At 38.0% G+C, this 18224-nt stretch overlaps 1 protein-coding gene across 1 annotated transcript in view; it reads right to left on the bottom strand.

Annotated features, from left to right (window-relative positions):
• Positions 1–17841, bottom strand: part of SLC5A7 (solute carrier family 5 member 7) — a 28526-nt gene extending 10685 nt beyond the window's left edge. The window contains exons 1-6 of the mRNA XM_001165105.6: positions 17357–17841; positions 15791–16019; positions 11901–12014; positions 10990–11145; positions 6141–6289; positions 2407–2550 (exon numbers count right to left, since the gene is read on the bottom strand). Of these exons, the coding sequence (XP_001165105.1) occupies positions 2407–2550; positions 6141–6289; positions 10990–11145; positions 11901–12014; positions 15791–15968 (741 nt within the window). The 5' untranslated portion in view covers positions 15969–16019; positions 17357–17841. The remainder of the gene's footprint in view (positions 1–2406; positions 2551–6140; positions 6290–10989; positions 11146–11900; positions 12015–15790; positions 16020–17356) is intronic.
• Positions 17842–18224: the final 383 nt, after the last annotated feature.

Here is an 18224-nt window from a genome sequence, read left to right as displayed (position 1 = left end):
CAGAGTGTCTGTTACATAGATACCATAACAATCTCCTTCTTATAAAAGCCATATATGTTCAAAAGTAATTAAAGGAAAAAATTCTAAAATTCATAACCCCATTCCTGAAGTCTATATTCTTCCAAAACCTTTTCCTTTCATTCTGTGACCTATTTTATCAATATATCATTAACATCTTGCATGTCAATGACTTGAATGGATTGATACATCATAAATTACATATTCATCACCCTGGACATTTAGGTCATCAGAAGTTTTTAAGTAGGGTAAAGTCTGACTTCATCTACAAACAGAAGCTCTCATGATACAATGGACTGAATATTTGTCCTCCTAAAATTCATATGTTGAAACTCTAATCCCAACATGATAATATTCAGAGGTGGGGTCTTTGGGAAATAATCAGGTCATGAGGGTGGAGCCCTTATTATGGGATTAGGGCCCTTTTAAGAAGAGGTCAGAGACCTCTCTCACCCTCTTTCCACCATGTGAGGGCACAAAGAGAAGTGTACAGTCTGCAACCTGGAATACTGCCATCTTTAGAACCTAATCATGCTGGTACCCTGGTCTCAGATTTCCAGCCTCCAGAATTATAAAAATTATATTCTGCTGTTTGTACATCACCCAGTCTATGGTAAATTGTAACAACAGCCCAAACTGACTAAAGTAGGTAGTAATATGGAAAGTGGGCATGGGGGAGTAAGAGGTGGGCAGGCTGCCATCAGAGAGATGAGTGGGGGTTATCATAGTAAACCAGGTAAGGAATGCAGTCTACCTAATAGAGAGCAAACATGGGTACAGTGGGAAGGTTCCAGGTGTGACCAGGAGATACACTGACAGTATCACTAGCAGGACTTGACAAGTCATCTTCACATAGGGGATGTAGGAGAGACCACTGGAAGATCAAGACCACTGATGCAACATTTCAAGGCCAATTTCTATAGGTCATTCATTTATTCAACATGTACTACTTCATTTTAACTTGTCTTATAATTTGAATCATGAATATGACTAAGTCATATAATTTTTTAGAGCTGGAAGAAATTTAGCCATCACTTTACAAAATGTCTTATTTTAAAGATGAATAGTCTGAAGACTAAAGTGTGCTGTAGGGGAAAGGACTTTGAGGTCTTAATATTCTATATCAGTCTCTAACTCAGACAATGATGTGATTATTGACAAATTGCTTAATTGTTCTAAGTCTCATCCTCTCTATGATGTAACCATAAGCACATCTACTATGCAGGTATAGTTACATATACATATTTACTCTTACTCCTTCAGTTCATGATTTTAAGCCATACCAGAAAAAAGAGAGCCAACAGATTTCTCAACAATCCTTAGGCAAAGAAACCCTCCAGTACACTACTGGAAACATATTTTTGCCATATTTTCCTGCCCTTTACTTGAAAAATTTTAACTGGAAAAGACACAGTCACTTTGAGTGTTGAGGTAATGCTAAAATTCAGCCATGTGCCACGATCACAAAGTCATACAATATTGCCAACCTTCTACAGAGAAAACAAAAATAACCAATTTCCCTTTAAGCTTAATAGAAAAAGTAATCTATTTCTTTTTTTAAGAAGATTTTTTTTTATAGAGATGGGGTCCTGCTATGTTGTCCAGGCTGTTCTCAAACTCCTGGCCTCAAAGTGAGACTTCCACCTCAGACTCGCAAAGGGCTGAGATTACCAGGGTGAGCCACCACACTCTGCCATAATTGATTTCTTACGTTGAAATCAAATACAGTGTGTTATTTTCAGGCCTAACTCCTCTAATTAGCACAGTCGTAAAATCTGGTCAGTTCTTCTGGTTGTTCCCTCTTGCCTCAATGGGATCGGCCATTATCTCTTCCGTGTCCTCCTCAAAGTGCCTGCACCTTTGCCCCAAAGTTCTGCCTGTTTTCAAGCTTCCTCTGGCTCCTGAGGGCCTCTCTCTTGGCATCTTTCCTGAGTGACATGTCCCTTTCCAACCTGCCTCACTTACGGCCTCTAGCACTACTAATTCACTTACTCTGTAATTCAAGAGTGAATGAGAGACTTATTTCATAAGTTGGGTTTCATGCCTTAATTCAAAACACAAAATAAAGCTTTTACAAGGTTTTGCCTTCAGGTTGGGGAAAGTCCTGGGGGTAGGGCATGTTATTCCTTGACTTACATCACAATGGAAATGAGGACCCACCACACAGAACACCTCATGCTGTCCCCTCAGGGCCTCATTTGTTCTCCACCCTGACACTGCCAGCCATGATAGTCCGGCCCTGGCTCCACCCTCCCGATAGAGAGTCCTCAATTCAGAAATGGCCATGAGCCCACAAGCACATTTTTTACTATGAGTATGAAAATCGTGAAAATAAATTTGATTTTAGGAACAATTAAATCACATTCTTCAGGTAAGAGCATTACTTACCAACAACAGAAAACTATCAAGCCAAGAGTAGACTTCAGATGAGTCAACAGTTCCCAGCCACGGCTTTTGGTATTTGGCATGCACAGCAGTGAACCCGATGTCTGCGACTGCAGGATGTGACAATGCAAAGGGGACGCTGATCCACTGCAACAGAAAGTGACACTGGAGCCCTAGGCGATGGTTTTCAACTGTCTGATATATGCAAGATTTGTACACTTCACACACTGCACAGCTCAGTAGTTCCTCTAGTTCAGACAGAGAAGGATCGGAAATCATGTTCTCTGTTTTTTGTTGGGCACCATAAAATACTGATTTAGATAAATTAAAATAACACATTGACTATTTCTATGCTTGATTATACCATGTCATACAAACTATAGCAGCAGCAACATAAAACCTCTAGGAAGAAAATATTATATTTGAAATATCTGTCAATCTATCTATGTATCTATCTGCCTACCTATCTATCATCTATCTATCTCTGACTGTCTATCTACACACACACACACATACATAAATAGATAGGTAGCTATTGAGATATATATCCCCTTGTGTGTGGGTGGGGGGAGGAGGGGAGGGATGTGGATTGTTTTTGTTTTCCCCTTCTGTTAAATGTTGGATAACACAAACTTGAGTTCTAATAAAGAATTGCATTTCTCAGCTGCTTGGGAGGCTGAGGCAGGAGAATTGCTTGAACCTTGGAGGCAGAGGTTGCAGTGAGCCGAGACTGGACATTGCACACCAACCTGGGCAACAGAGCAAGACTCCATCTCAAAAAAAAAAAAAAAAAAAGAATTGTATTAATAAATAAATAAATAAATGGGTGCCGAGCACTGTGGCTCAGGCCTGTAATCCCAGGACTTTGGGAGGCCTAACTGGGTGGATTGCTTGAGCTCGGGAGTTCTAGACCAGACTGGGCAACTTGGTGAAACCCCATCTCTACAAAAAATACAAAAATCAGCCAGATGTGGTGGTGTACACCCGTAGTCCCAGCTACTCAGGAGGCTGAGGTGGGAGGATTGCTTAAACCTGAGAGGCAGAGGCAGCAGTAAGTGGTAATTGAGCCACTGCACTCCAGCCTGGCTGACAGAGCCAGATCCTGTCGCAAAAGAAAAAGAAACTGCCAGGCACAGTGGCTCATGCCTATAATCCTAGCACTTTGGGTAGCCACTGTTAGAGGATTGCTTGAGTCCAGGAGTTCAAGATCAGCCTGGGAAATACAGTGAGACCTGGTCTCTACAAATAATAATAATAAACAAAATAAAATAAAAAATTTTTTAAAATTATATTTGAAATATATATCCATATAAAAGTGTGTGTAGGCACACACACTTTTATGTTTTCTGTGAATTAGGGAAAGATATCCATTCCTTAAGGGAAAGATATCCATTCATTAAAGTAATAAGAAAATATGTGATTGAGAAATACATGGGTGACATATAAGCCTTCAAAGATGGGCCCAATACTAACAGGTAGAAGAATAAAGAATTGAAGGAAGAGATGTTTAGATGGAGCAAGTCAAAGAGCAGAAGAATATATGGGGTGTGTGTGTGTGCGTGTACACTCGCACCCACATCTGTTGGTGACAGGCTTTGCTGGCAAGGGAGTAGCTTGGGGAAATGGGAGAGATAAAGATGGATGTGTGGATAAAACTCAAATTGCAAGCTAAAGGATTTGTATTTTGTTTTTGCAGGCAACTGGAAGCTAGAAAAAATTCTTTTAAGTCTTAAAAAGTTTTCAGTGGAATTTATTCTGAAATTTAATAACATAGACATGAATGGTGAGTTTAGTGAAAAGGAAGAGTCAGGGAAAGTGGTAGGTGATTTCAATTCCACCTAGATGAAGGCCTGAAGTAAAGCAGTGACATTGGGAATGGAAAAATATCGGTACTAAAAAGGATTATGAAGAGTGAGCCAACAACCCTTACAAGAAGGAGAGAGAGGTCAGAGAGAGGGAAAATGAAAAGAAAAACCTCAAGTTTACAGTTTTGGAGCTCTAGAGGTGATGATAAAATCAATGACATTAGCGAATTTGAGAAAAGAAGGTGGCCTAAGGGATAAGTTGATTAATTACGTATGCTCACACGGCAATTAAAGTTTGGAAAACAACATTATTTAGGCTTTTATTCAGCCAATTCAATAGGGCCTTCTCTAGTAACCAACAGAACTTCATTCCTTATCAATTTGGCTACATTTTGTGGCAGGAAAAATATTCTAACACATTTGCACTGTCATCTTTACACTTGTATACTTGATTTATGCACCCGTGGGTTTTAAGTTCTAGTCTCATACAAAGCAATGAGAAATCACATATATCATCAATAACAGGTTCATTCCCTGGGGTTGTGTTTCTTGGAATACCTAGTGCATCAGTTATGAGAGCTGTCATTGCCAAACCAACCTGGCTCCTGACATTCTGAAGAGGGATTTATTTCTATGTTCCCTATTTTATTTCTGGAAGTTTATGTTGATGGTAGGGAAAAATCAGAATTTCAGCACGGTCCACTTAATTTTGGTAATTTAAATACAGAATAGTGGGAGTCCTTGAGCAAATTAAATATTCTCATATTCAGTTACAATATGAATGGACGAAATTCCATGAAATGCAAATAAAATGTCTAAGGAGAAAAGAGAAAATACTATAATCTTTGCTAGCGTATGTAAATTTATAGTTAAACTGCACATCTAATTGTAGTCTGTTTTTTACAATTTTTCCTCTAGGATATTATTAGAGATGATGGAAAGTTTATAAAAAGGAGAGAAGGGCATGAGATTACTTCTTCATTTTTAATTTCTAAGTGTCTAGTGTCAAAAGTAAAATATAATGAAATGCTTTACATTGTAAGATAAATAAATAAAGATGAGGAGAATCAAGAGTACTTAACCATCCTTGGGAAAATGAATCATGATCTCTAGTGTTAGGTTGCTCGGTCTGTGGCCTTTGCAGGAGGGCCTTGCCCGTAAAGAATCTACAACTGGGATAATATGTGTGTATGGTGAGATAATGTACATGAACCTATGATGACCCTAGCCCAGCATGGACACACCAGTTTTTATTCTTCTTTTGATACATCTTAGGTATTGAATATTATATGCATAAACTGTACTCTTCACATTTCTTCAACATTGACTAAAATATGTTCAGACACACAAAAGTGCTTTTAATATAGTGCTAACAATACTAATAATACTCATGTTTCATAATTATAATAAAAACAATAGATAATAAATCTTTCTGGTGCCTTGTATAATTAAGAATTTTCTTTGTTTTTAGACCACAAATAGTGATGATTAATATTTGAAATCCACAGTTTTCCAATGGGATCATTTCTATGTCTTATGAGCATTCTTAGGATTCACCAACTAACATAAAGGGAGACTTGTACAAGTTGCCACTAAGGTTTGAATTTTGTTATCTCTGCCGAGGGAAATGGATTGCCTTAAATACTAAAAGCAGATCATGCATAAGTTTCCATCAAATCTAGGCATTAAGGAAAGGAAGACCTAGACCTTTCTAACAGTCCAATGGAGAGCACACTTTTCTGTCAAATTTTATCAAAATGACGAGTTTTTCATCTAATTAATTTATGGAGAAATTTGAAATTTCATGTATGTGACTTAGTATGTATTACTCATGAGGGAAAATAATATTTCTACTCATTTTTAATGAGTTAGTATAAAATACATTACCTTTTACAGAAAAAAAGGAGGAGAATCTTGGGTGCTCCCACTTACCAGCCCTACAAAAATGCAAAAGAGCTGAACGACATCAGTGTAGGCCACAGAATAGAGCCCTCCCACCAGTGTGTACAGAGTGGCAATGAGTGCAGAGATGATGACAGAAATGTGCATATCCACATCGATGATCACGCTGATGGTGGCTCCTGAAACAAACAAGAGAGTTCTGTGGTCAAGGTGCCCAGACAGATTCTGCTCTTTGTATAAGGACATAATGAAAGTTCAGTGATAAACAACATTTTTCTCTCTGTCATATGAAATGCAGTGGATGATAACACCTAAAGTTAATTTTTATATTGAAATTTGTATATCTTAATAAATTCAGTGAGATACATACTTTTGCTTTCTGAAATTACTGGTTTGCTAACTTATCTATTTGGAGGACACACAGATCCATGGTATGGTTATAGAAGACCCTGAATTACTGAGAAATTTAATTACATTACAAGAACTCAAAATAATTTCACTATCTGGAACTCTGACTCAATCAAATACAGCCATGTGCTGCTTACCAATAGGGATGTGCTCTGAGAAATGTGTTGTTAGGTGATTTCACTGTTGTGCAACTTCACAGTATGTACTCACTCACAAATCTTGATGGTGTAACCTACTACACACCTAGGCTACATGGTATGGCCTATTGCTCCTGGGCTACAAACTCGTGCAGATTGTTACTGTACTAAACACTGTAGGCAAGTGTAACATGATGGTAACTATTTGAATATCTAAACATCATATCTAAACAGGGAAAGTAACAGTAAAAATATGCTATTATAATCTTATGGGACCACTGTCATATATGCAGTCCATCATTGACCAAAACGTCATTACATTACCAAACGTCATTAGTCACATCTATGAAAAACACAAGGCTTTCTGAGAAACATGATCACCCATTTCCACATTTTACAATTGACATTCATTTGCCATTTTGCATTTACTCTGCCCCCTACTAGGCTTTGATAGCTAACAAATGGTTAAGGCAGCAAAGAATTGAGAAAAATTTGTAGGAACAAATTATCAAATTGGTAAATGTTATTAATCAATCTCTCCCTCTTTAATTTGCGACAGATCACTCTTCTTTTATTTAATTGGTAGAACATACCAGTCCTGCTCCTAGGATACCAGTATACTGAAGAGCCTAAGATTTGAATATCATATTTTTAAGTAATTTTCATCATCAACATTTTAAACTTCTCTTAGAAATCAAATTTATGTTTCTCTTTATAACATTGTTTATTGTGTTTGTTGGTCCCTATATTTCCACTGAACATATTGAGGTATGACCAGTTTGGGCCGCTGTGGTTCTTGGACTGACAGTTCATAATTCACTTGTTGCTTTAGTAGCCTTTTCCCTATTGTTCTCAAAACGATACAGTTTACATGTCACATTATTAAATGCATACATGTAATGGATCTGTGATTTTATGTATCATCAGTTGCAGCCAGCTGAGTTGTCTTACACCCTGCCCCCATTCCTCAATTGGCATGCTAGTAGTATATGCAACCCACTGGAGATGAAACTACATTATCTCAATATAAGGTGTGTTGATCCAAAATATCAGTAAGAAATATTTTTCAGTGCTTTTGCTATGGTGATAAACTAGAATTATTTTCCAGAGTAAAGATCCATTGAAAAGAAAAATCTAGTAAGAAGTTGGAGAATGAAGACAAGGATGAGAGATAATTATAGATGAGTGACTTCAGATAACAGACTGAGTTATTGTTTTATAGATATTTGAAAAGTTATTTTTTCCTGAGATCATTTACTTCGAATCGAAACTTTACTTCCAACACTTTGTTGTTCTTTTTTTTTGTGTGTAGTTCTCCACTTTAATAATGCTTCTAAGCTATATACCATGAATTATGAAAAGTTCAATTATAAAATAAAGATTAGTTGGCTAAAATCTCAAAGATTTGGGGTCCTAGTAGATGCTGTCACTTAACTGTAACTCAGAGATATTAGAGACGTCAATCACTTCTCCATTATCACTATTAAAATTGAGATAAAATTTTCTCTAAAATATTTTCTGAAAAATTAAATCAATTGTAAGTGAAACAAAGTGATACTTTGAGGTATACCAGGAAATATTAGTCTACTCATGAAGCTATAAAATAAGTTCCCTGCAAAGTTATGAAAATCTACTGAGCTTGAGCTGTTAGAAGTGTAAATACACATTTCTTCAAAATGTTGTAGGATGTCAATTTCTACCAAGAAGATAGTTTAAGATTCTCCTATGTTTCAATGGTGAACTATACACATTCACAGAAAGGTGGTAATAGATCTTATATATTCTTGAATATACCAAATTATTTGTAATAAACACTAAATTTTAATTAAGTCCAACTATTACTTTTTATTTGTGTAAATTTAAAGATTACAGGTGCAATGATGTTACCTGGGTATACTGCATAGTGGTGAAGTTTAGACTTTCAGTGCTTTCATTACCCAAATAATGTACATAGTACCCAGTAAGTAACTTCACACACACACACACACACACACACACACACACTCTCTCTCTCTCTCTCCCAAAGAGTTCAAGCAATAGCAGCAATGTTTTTATATATGTTGTTTGATATATGTGAGTGTTTAGAAAGATACAGACAATAACATATTTTACATATGTAGTCATGGATTAGGTAATAATGTTACCATCAATGATGAACCACAAATACATAAATTCTCACAAAATCATAATGAAGCTGAAAAAGTCCTATTGTATTACAATTATAGCTATTGTATTACAATTGCCTATAGTATTCAGTGCAGTAACATGTTGCACAGGTTTGTAGCCTAAGAGCAATAGACTATACTATATAGCCTGTGTGTGTAGTAGGCGCTACCTACTCGGTTTGTGTAAGTACACTCTATGTTCACACAACATCAAAATTGCCTGCTGATGCATCTCTCAGAATGCATCTACATCCTTAAGCTGACTGTATATTGTAATACAGGCACAAACACAGACACACATATATACAAAACTAATTATAACAAAGTTCACAGTTTCGTTACTACATTTTATATTTCCAAAATACTTTAGAAGCATTTGCTTATTAATTCTATTCTTTCTTCAGGGCTCTGTTATATAAGTTGATCTTTACTCAATGAGTGAACGTTTTGTATTTTGTTATATACTCAGCCCACTCCTTTTTTGATACCTCAGCAGGTAATTTGTTCTTAAAATTAACATTTTTTGGTGTTCAAAGCAATGGCAAACAAGTGCCCAATGCAACTCAGCTAATGAGAGTCAGGTGGAAAGGGAGGTGTAGTTTTACACATAATATCATTAGAACGTAAGAGCAGCAGTGGATGTGGAGTATTATTATCCAGCACCAGAGAAGTGCAGCATTTTCCACCTAGTTGTTTTTTTTTTTCTTTTTGAGACAGAGTCTCGCTCTGTCACCCAGGCTGGAGTGCAGTGGCGTGATCTCAGCTCACTGCAAGCTCTGCCTCCCAGGTTCACACCATTCTCCCGCCTCAGCTTCCTGAGTAGCTGCTGGGACTACAGGCGCCCACTACCACGCCTGGCTAATTTTTTGTATTTTTAGTAGAGATGGGGTTTCACTATGTTGGCCAGGATGGTCTCGATCTCATGACCTCGTGATCCGCCCGCCTTGGCCTCCCAAAGTGCTGGGATTACAGGCGTGAGCCACCGCGCCCGGCCCTCCACCTAGTTCTTGCTGTATTTTATAACGATCATATACTCTTGTTTCTGCAACAGTCACTCTTTTTTATAGTTGGGAATCAGAAAAATCCTGACTAACCTGCGGGATGAAATTGGATGTGCTGAAGGCGGGGCAGTGCACACCTTTATGGGGAGCTTCCATCTCCCAGCTGCCTCAACAGCCTCAGTCAGGTCCAACAGTCTCAACTGGTCCCATGTGGTACACATCTAAGCCTGTGTCTCTAAGGGTAGATTGGAGTTGAGGAGACGCTAAGGCACGGGCAAGCTTTCTCATGTAAGTTATTGAGAAGACATTTAAACTGAAGGGGAAATTCTTGTTATATTCTACCATACTTAAATTTTTCCACTGCTAAACCATAACATTGAACTTTGTAATATCAATTTATGGAAATATTTCAAGTTTGTAGTTTTGCTGTGTGACTTACATTATTTACCTATTCTGTCAGCAGAGGGTTGGTGATATCTCACTTCTCTAGGAATGTTATTTACTGCTGGAACTGACTCTGTTTTATATATGTTTTTAATTAAACATTTTATTTACAAAGTCAACATCTCTGAAAATATCAGTGCTTTTAGAATAACATGCAACACTGTTGTCTCAGGAGTTTAGATAGTTTTATATCTGTGTTTATGCCAATTAACATGGCAGTTATTAGAGGGAAAACAATGGGAGGTAAAAAGTTCTCAGTTTGCAGGAAGAACACTTATTGGAAGAAATTAAGATATAAATCATTTATTTAAATTTATTCAACACGAAAAATATATATTAGTATTCTCACTAACCCCTGGTTCATGAATCCTTGTTTTAAACATTTATGTTAAGTAAACTGCACTTTTTAGCTATGCTTAATTCATTATTCTTTGTTCAAAATCATATATGACTCATAAAAGCAAATTGATCATTATAATTCATAGTTATTGGTCTAATGAGGCAATTCAAGTATGGAAAGTGTAGTTGAGGTTTTATTTAACCTCTGCCACCATATTGCAAGTAAACGTAGAATTTCCATCAAGCTTTTATGCATATAAATATGGTTCAGTATATGGTTTTAATAAAAATGTCCTCAGAAGCCAAGGCTGAAGAAAGTAAGGTTGTGTATCTGATGTTTAGTTAACTACAAAGATGCAGCTAGAACAACTTAGCTGGTCCTTACCCAAAGCAGAGAAAATTGCTGCAGCCCAGAACATTTCTCCCATCAGTGCAGGAATAAACAGGAGTCCGCCCATGCGTTTTCCATAGATTTGCTGAAACGGGTCTAACATGGTCACATACCCCTTTGAACGCATAGGTTTTGCAAAGAACAGGCCACCTAAAAATTAAGCAACTGTTTAGGAGAAAATAAAAACAAATGTAATATAATAGTCTTTTACTATCCTGCCATTTATCAAGGAAAATGCATTTTCCAGAACACCTGTATGGATTGAGGAACAAGTCTGCACACAGTACCAACCTACTAAAAATATTAGGTTTAGCAATCGAATATAATTTATTTAGTACACTTACCATTGTATGTGTCCAAAGGATAAATGGATCATGTTGAGGTATGTGAATTGAAAAACATGAACCAGCACATTGCTCACTTCAATGCCTCAATGCATTTCTATCACTCAACATAGCATTTAGAGGTTTTGAATAAGCACAGATTCAATAAAAGCCTTTTGAGTGCCCCCAAAATGAGGTACCTTCTGTTATATAATACTTTTGACCTCTTATTCATTTGACTTGCTAAAAGAAACACAGGTACATTTCAAGTTGATTCATTTTTAATGATATATCCATACTTGTTTTGAAAGAAATAAAACATGATTATGTTAAGAAATTCACTGTGCTGATAGCCACAGGTCCAGAGGATTTTTAAAATATATTCCTAACCAAGAGATCAAATAATTTAAGCATTAGTGTTCTGCTACTTACCAGTTTCTGGTAATGACTCCTTAAAGATCTCTGGGGACATTTTTTTACAATGGTTATTCAGAGTGTTTGACTTGTTATTCCACTTGTTATTTATACTCTTGTTCTGTATACTTTACTGAGTGAGTCACTGAGATTTGCACGTTCACTTACCTAAAATCAGACTAAGAGAATATCCAATTGGTGCCTGAGCCCAAGCTAGGCCATAACCTGGTACATAAACTGCTTCAGCTGTGCCATTGATATACCCTCCTCCGACCCAGGTAGCTGAAACAGAATGAAAAGTGAGGGAGTGATACTGTCTTACCTGTTATACCTACATCTGCCTGCCAAACCAGTGGCTACTAGAAGTTACTGAGCACCTGAAATGTGACGAGCCTAGATTGAGTTGTTTTAGGAATATAAAATAAACACCAGATTTCAAATGTTTTTTCTTTCATTAATCACATGCTGAAATGAAAACATGTTGAATGAATTGAGTTACATAAGTTATACTATTAACATTCATTTACCTATTTCTTTTTGTTTTTAGAGGTTTGTAGAAAATGTAACATTATGTTTGTGGCTCATATTATATTTCTATTGGATAGTGCTGCCCTAGATGTTTTCTAAATGCATTGAGTCAGCAGCATTTTCATGATATTATATGTAATATAGTCTGAGGTCAAGGGGTAAATTTTCTTTATTTCAAGGCCCTTTCATTTTAATTGTATTGATGTTTTTATACTGTCCTCACGGAGTGGTGTGCGTGTGTACGTGCATGTGTGTACACATGCATCTATGTAGGTGAGTGTATGTTTGTAGAAATGTGCTTTTCACTAATAGAGTCTTTTCTTGAACACTCTGGGGATATCAGAGCTTGCAAATCTTATCTCCATCACCACTAAGTTGTACTTACGACCTTAAATTATTAGGAGTGAAGAGAGGATCGAGATGACACTTCTACTACAAGGTGTCCAAAGTGAGTTTAAATGTTACCTTAAGGCCTAGACTACCTTACTGCACTCAGAAGAAGGTAAAATGTGAACTGCATACATACTTGCAATTCTATATTTTAATATGGATCTTTTAGTAAGATATTTACTATTTGACAAGAAGTAATGAAAAATGTCTTATTCAGATAAATAAAATTTCTGTAGCACAATAGCTGAGGCAAGGAGGTCAAAGAACCAAAGAAAATGAGTTTTGACTTAACAGGTTTGAGCCAAGAATGATCTACAGATTAATATTTTTCTCTGAATAGACAATGTAATGCTAGCACCATTTTCTCTGAGGAAACAGTATAATATTGAATCCTTGCTGAAAAACTAATGTTGAAGAGAACACTACATCTTTGCAGTTTACACCTTGTTGAGGTTACAGTACAGTCAAAATATTCTAAGCAATCCTTATACAGAATTTGTGTAAAGTTATGATGGTCACAGGTTGGTAATAAAAATTTATCAGATATGAGGCTGAATTCTGGATTGCATCATCCCATTAGGAATAAAATTTAACTCTGATGAATTTTCCAAAATCTCACAGTTAGAATGTAAGTAAATGAAATAATATCTATACAAAACTACCTAGGATGTGTTTCTATTGTGTTTATGGCAAAATTTATCTGGCTTTTAATCTAATACAAAGCAAAGAAGAGGGAGTCTTAGGGTTGACATAAAAAGATTTTCCTACATAGGAATTTTGAGTACATTTAAATGAAAAGTTTATATACAAAATCCTGGAGACAAATACATATTTAGCAATCACTCCCACCTTTGCTGTAGCTTTTATCCTCAGTGTTAACAAATAACAAAAATAACAAATGGCATTATTTGTTTTCTTATTCTAAGCCCTGCTGAAATTTTTAAAATGGTTTTTTTTTTCCACTGTGTGTGTAACCATGAGCCGAAGAAATGAATTCTTACAGGCAGAAAACTTGAGACTTTATCTTTCTACTAGGCAACTGGAATTGCTAACACGTCAATGTTTTACTGCATAAAGTAAATGGTCTAATGGTCTTACAAGCACAAAGCTCATTAGTGATCATTCGTCATTGTGTAAGTCTACTGTCCCTTGTCCAAAAAGAAAATTGGTGCCTGAATCATTGCAACTATTGTGATACAGAAGTGAGGGCTTGGCTACTTACTAAGATTTAAAAGTTCCCTTTATAATTGAATTTAGTCTCTTCTATAACAGTATTTGCTCTCCTTGTTTGTATATTTTGTGTCAGATCCATGAGTGAGAACACAACCTCTTAAAATATATTCATTTTTAAAAGAATCAACATTTTTTATCTCTATTCTTTATAAAATATATCCAAGTCAATCAATCTGACAAGGTTAGGTAGTATGGTTCAGATTTTAAATGAATTATGACATTGACCAAGGTTATTTTGAGTTCTGAGAAAGAAAAAAAAAGTTTTACGAACTGAGGAAGATCATGGCCCTTTATAAAAAACAGCATCATTCAAATATTTTCCGTACCTTTTAATAGCTTGTTAGGTTGAAAAAAACCATTCTAAATAGTAAAAACAAAATATATAATATTATTTTTATGACCATATTAGACAGAATATTAAATGAGAATAGTAGAGGGCTATAATTATTTTCAATAAACAACATATTTTGATATACAGTAGCTTTCTTATTCTTTCTACAGTGTTTACAAACTGTGCACCTTTTGAAAGAAATAAAGTGAAACTAGTTACAGGGCTGCATGTGGCACAGCATGGGGTGGTCACCAGCATGACGCAGTATTTGCATTTTGGAACTAAGTTACCGGAGACCTGTGTTAGGTTCTGGCTCCAGCCCTCGTCCTTGTTAACCTTGCAACCCGGGATCTCCACTTAACCCCAGATGCTCATCATAATGCCGTTATAAAGACCAAATGAATCCACGTACAGTGGGTGAAGAGTTAAACAAAGATAAAATGTCAATGTCTGAAAGATAAAACTGATGGCTCACATAGAACACTGTAAGTTTCAGATTGCCAAAGTCAAGGGGTTCAGAACATGAATGGCCTCTCCCCAGACTGGTTTGGTAAACTATCTGATATACACGGTGAATCATTTTAAAATTGCCCTTCGGGACTGAAATTGGGCATCACTTGATATCATTTCCCATGGGATATTTTTCCAATGACCACTCACAGTTCTTGCTATGTTGCAAATGTTTAAAAACTCTACCAAGACTGTATAATGAAATATGTGTTGTTAGTGCAACTGTATTAAATATTAAACATATAATTTTAAGTTGATGTTTTTCAGAATTATTTTCAACGACCAAGAAGAATATAAAAAAGAAACAAATCACCCTTTAAACAGAACCACTTTAGTGCAAAGTAAGAAAGAATATCAGCTCCTGCTAACACAAAGAAGGCTTGAATGAGAGATGACTGCAGATGGTGGCCTGGGGATTCCTATGAGGACACGCCCTAGCTTTTCCCTTTTATAACAAGGTTCATGAAATCTCTTTATTAGTGCTGTGGACTCATAACATGTGATTGTCTTCCTGTGAGGAATTAGTTATTAAATGAAAGAATTAGGTTTCAAAACAGGGAATCACTCAATTGGGAATATCATCACCCCCAAATTTATTTATGCAGATTAAAAACCATCACTAGATGGTATTCATTGGCACTTATTTAAATCTCAAAGTCACAACTTTATGCATGTATTACCGGACACGTTGAGATGCTGCCTATCACATTAATTAGCAGATACATAGCTTGTAATACTAGGACAGCTTCCCATTCCCCTACCTCTTTGTTTTTACTCTGTTTCCACCCACTCAATAGCCCAGAGAGCCAAGATTTGTTTCATGGCTGTTCAGTCCAGTGATTTATTATAAAATCATTTTTGTTCAAGTACTACTGAGTTGAAACCAATTTATTTTTAGGTTTTAAATGAATAGAAAATTATTTTAAAATATATATAACTAGTGAACATAAAGAATCCCCAAAGGACAAAGACCAACATTTGCTTTGTCACTCTGAAGCCACACGCTGCACACTCACAGATGCCAAGGAAGGGAGGACTGCATGGAGCCGGTGGCGTCTGAACGTACCTGTCATGGTAAATCCACCAACCAATAAACCAATATCTCGGCCACCAACTATGATGGCTTCGCTGCGCTCTTCTGCGCTGCCACTGTTTTTGGTTCTCCAGGCAGCCCATATTCCAACCAGCAAAATTAGAAGGTAGAACACGATGATAGCTATCAGTCCTTCCACATGGAAAGCCATTTTTATCTAATGATCCAGATTCTTCTGCAGCTGGCTACTTCATTAAGACTTCTGAAGAAAATACAGGGATGCATTATAAATCAGTCAAGCACTATGCACATGTAGGCAGCCAGGAATAAACCAGCTGGCTCATGCGAGATCCTGTGCCACTCACAGAAACAGTACAACCCTGAAACCACACGTGAAACGGGCAGTTACCAATAAGTGTCCACTACATTATCCTATTTCTATTTGACAATTTAACATTATTTTGAGTTTGCAAGAAACAGAAAAAAAATGGGAATGTAGTTTAGCAAATGGAATCATAATCCTTGTGTGTTTCATACATGTTTTAAATTTAAAATTAACCTTGTCGTGTATATCTTAACTCGGTAACTGTCAAATCATTTACAAATAGTAGGGCTGTATTTGCGTTTTGGAACTAAGTTACTCTTCTAGAATTATTTATTCTAGAAGTGTTAAATGTTTCATAAATGACCATTCTGAAAATTTAAAAATATCCATTAATTTATTCATTCTTTTATCCGTCCTTTCAAACAACTTCAGAGAATGGCTTCAGTAGTAATCTGATGTAAAAATATCTGAAAAAAATCTTTAGAAAAATCCATTTCAAAAACACATCAAACTCCACATTTTCAACAAGTTTCTGTAGTTCAAGTTACTATAGCAACTAACTATGTTTTTTGTTGTTGAAAGGATCCATTCTCTTGATCTTCTTCGCCCAATATCCTTCATTCAATTCATCACCCCCCATTAATGGTACATACAGGAAAAGGTTTTGTTGTTGTTGTTGCTGTTGTTTTAAACACAATTGCCTAAAAGCACATCAGAAGCGTCAAAGATATTAAAATCAAGACTCTTAGAAGACAGATGTCAAGTTCGAAAGCATTCACCTTCTGAAATTCTTGTTCCTTTCTATTTTTATTTTTATTTTTTTACCTTTGTGACCACAGCTGTTCCATGAACCCAAACTCTCAAACACAAGTTTCTGGGGGAAACTCCGATATTTGTGCATGCAGGTGGGTGAAGAGCCTTTGGGGGAAAGAATCAGCCTCTCTGGAATTTAAAGGAGGCAAAAGAAGCGCCCGCGGGCTGGGTCTTCTCTGCCTTTGTGAGCAACCAAGCAGGCAAGTTCCTCTCCGCAGCAGCCCGATGCTCTCCCGGCCCCCTGCGGCCCTTCCTCGGCCCCCTCTACCCATTTCCTGCGCCCAGACTTTGTAGCCTCTTGCACCCTGACAGCAACGGTGCCAGACAGCAAACCCTGCCTTGCATCCCACCGAGAGGGAAAAACGCCGCGTCCCTCCCCTCTAAAACCGCCCGGGCTCGGTGCCCAAGGCGTTTCCGAGGGTGCGGGCCCGTAGGCGCAGGAATGCCCGCTCCGCTCCTACCTGGAGTGGTAGCTGCACGCGAAAGCGCTCCGCCCGGGGCCGCCGCCCCCTGGAACCGCGAGGGGTGTGGGTGCGAGGGTGCAGAAAGGGAGGGTGCGGGGTGGGTCAGGGGTGCAGTGCGGAGGGGGGCCGGGCGGTCAGGGCGGCTCCTCACTCGGCGTCTCCAAGAACCTGGGAGCGCGCAGAGTTGACAGGTGTTGGCGCCGGCGGAGGGCGCGCGGCGCAGGGCGAGGTGGGAATCGATCGAGTATTGGGAAAAGTCGCCTTTATAAGGGCGGCAGGCGGGGGCGATCGTCAGAGATCCGGAGGCGGACGTCAGAGGAGAGTGGTGCTGGGGCGTGTGCTGGGGACGCTGCCCTCGCGAGGAGGGTGGGTGTGCGGGATGCGAAGGAAACGGGGCCCAAGGAGCCGGGGGGCAGGCTGGGCTCTGGTCCGCGCCGCCAGCCACGGTATCCCCATCCTGAGGCAAGTACCTGCCACTCCCATCTCCTCCTCCAGAAAACTGGGCGGAGATCCCTTAGGGTGATTCCCAGTCTAACTTCTCATCCCTCTGGTTGGAAGCTGGGAATGGGGAGGGTCTCAGAGGATTATATTTTCAGAAGCAGCAGCTGGAAGCCTAGGAGAAGTGTCCTGTTCTTTTCTTCCCAGGTCAGAGTCTGGAATTGTTTCCTGACGAGTCTCTCTGAGAGGGAAGGGGTCCTCTCCCGCGGCCTCTCCTGGGCCCTGTTGGAAGCTGTTCCTGGCGTCCCTGGTGATGGGCTCCCTGAAGGAGACATTTCAGGAAGATTTAGAAAGTCCTTTTTACATTCATACCCCTGCCACTTAAAAGTAGGGCTACCATGAAGGACACTAGGCGTGGTCCAGATTA

This window comes from Pan troglodytes, chromosome 12, assembly GCF_028858775.2.
Source record: "Pan troglodytes isolate AG18354 chromosome 12, NHGRI_mPanTro3-v2.0_pri, whole genome shotgun sequence".
Classification (NCBI taxonomy): domain Eukaryota; kingdom Metazoa; phylum Chordata; class Mammalia; order Primates; family Hominidae; genus Pan; species Pan troglodytes.
Note: the sequence above shows the minus strand (reverse complement) of the source record. Positions and strands in the feature narration are given on the sequence as shown.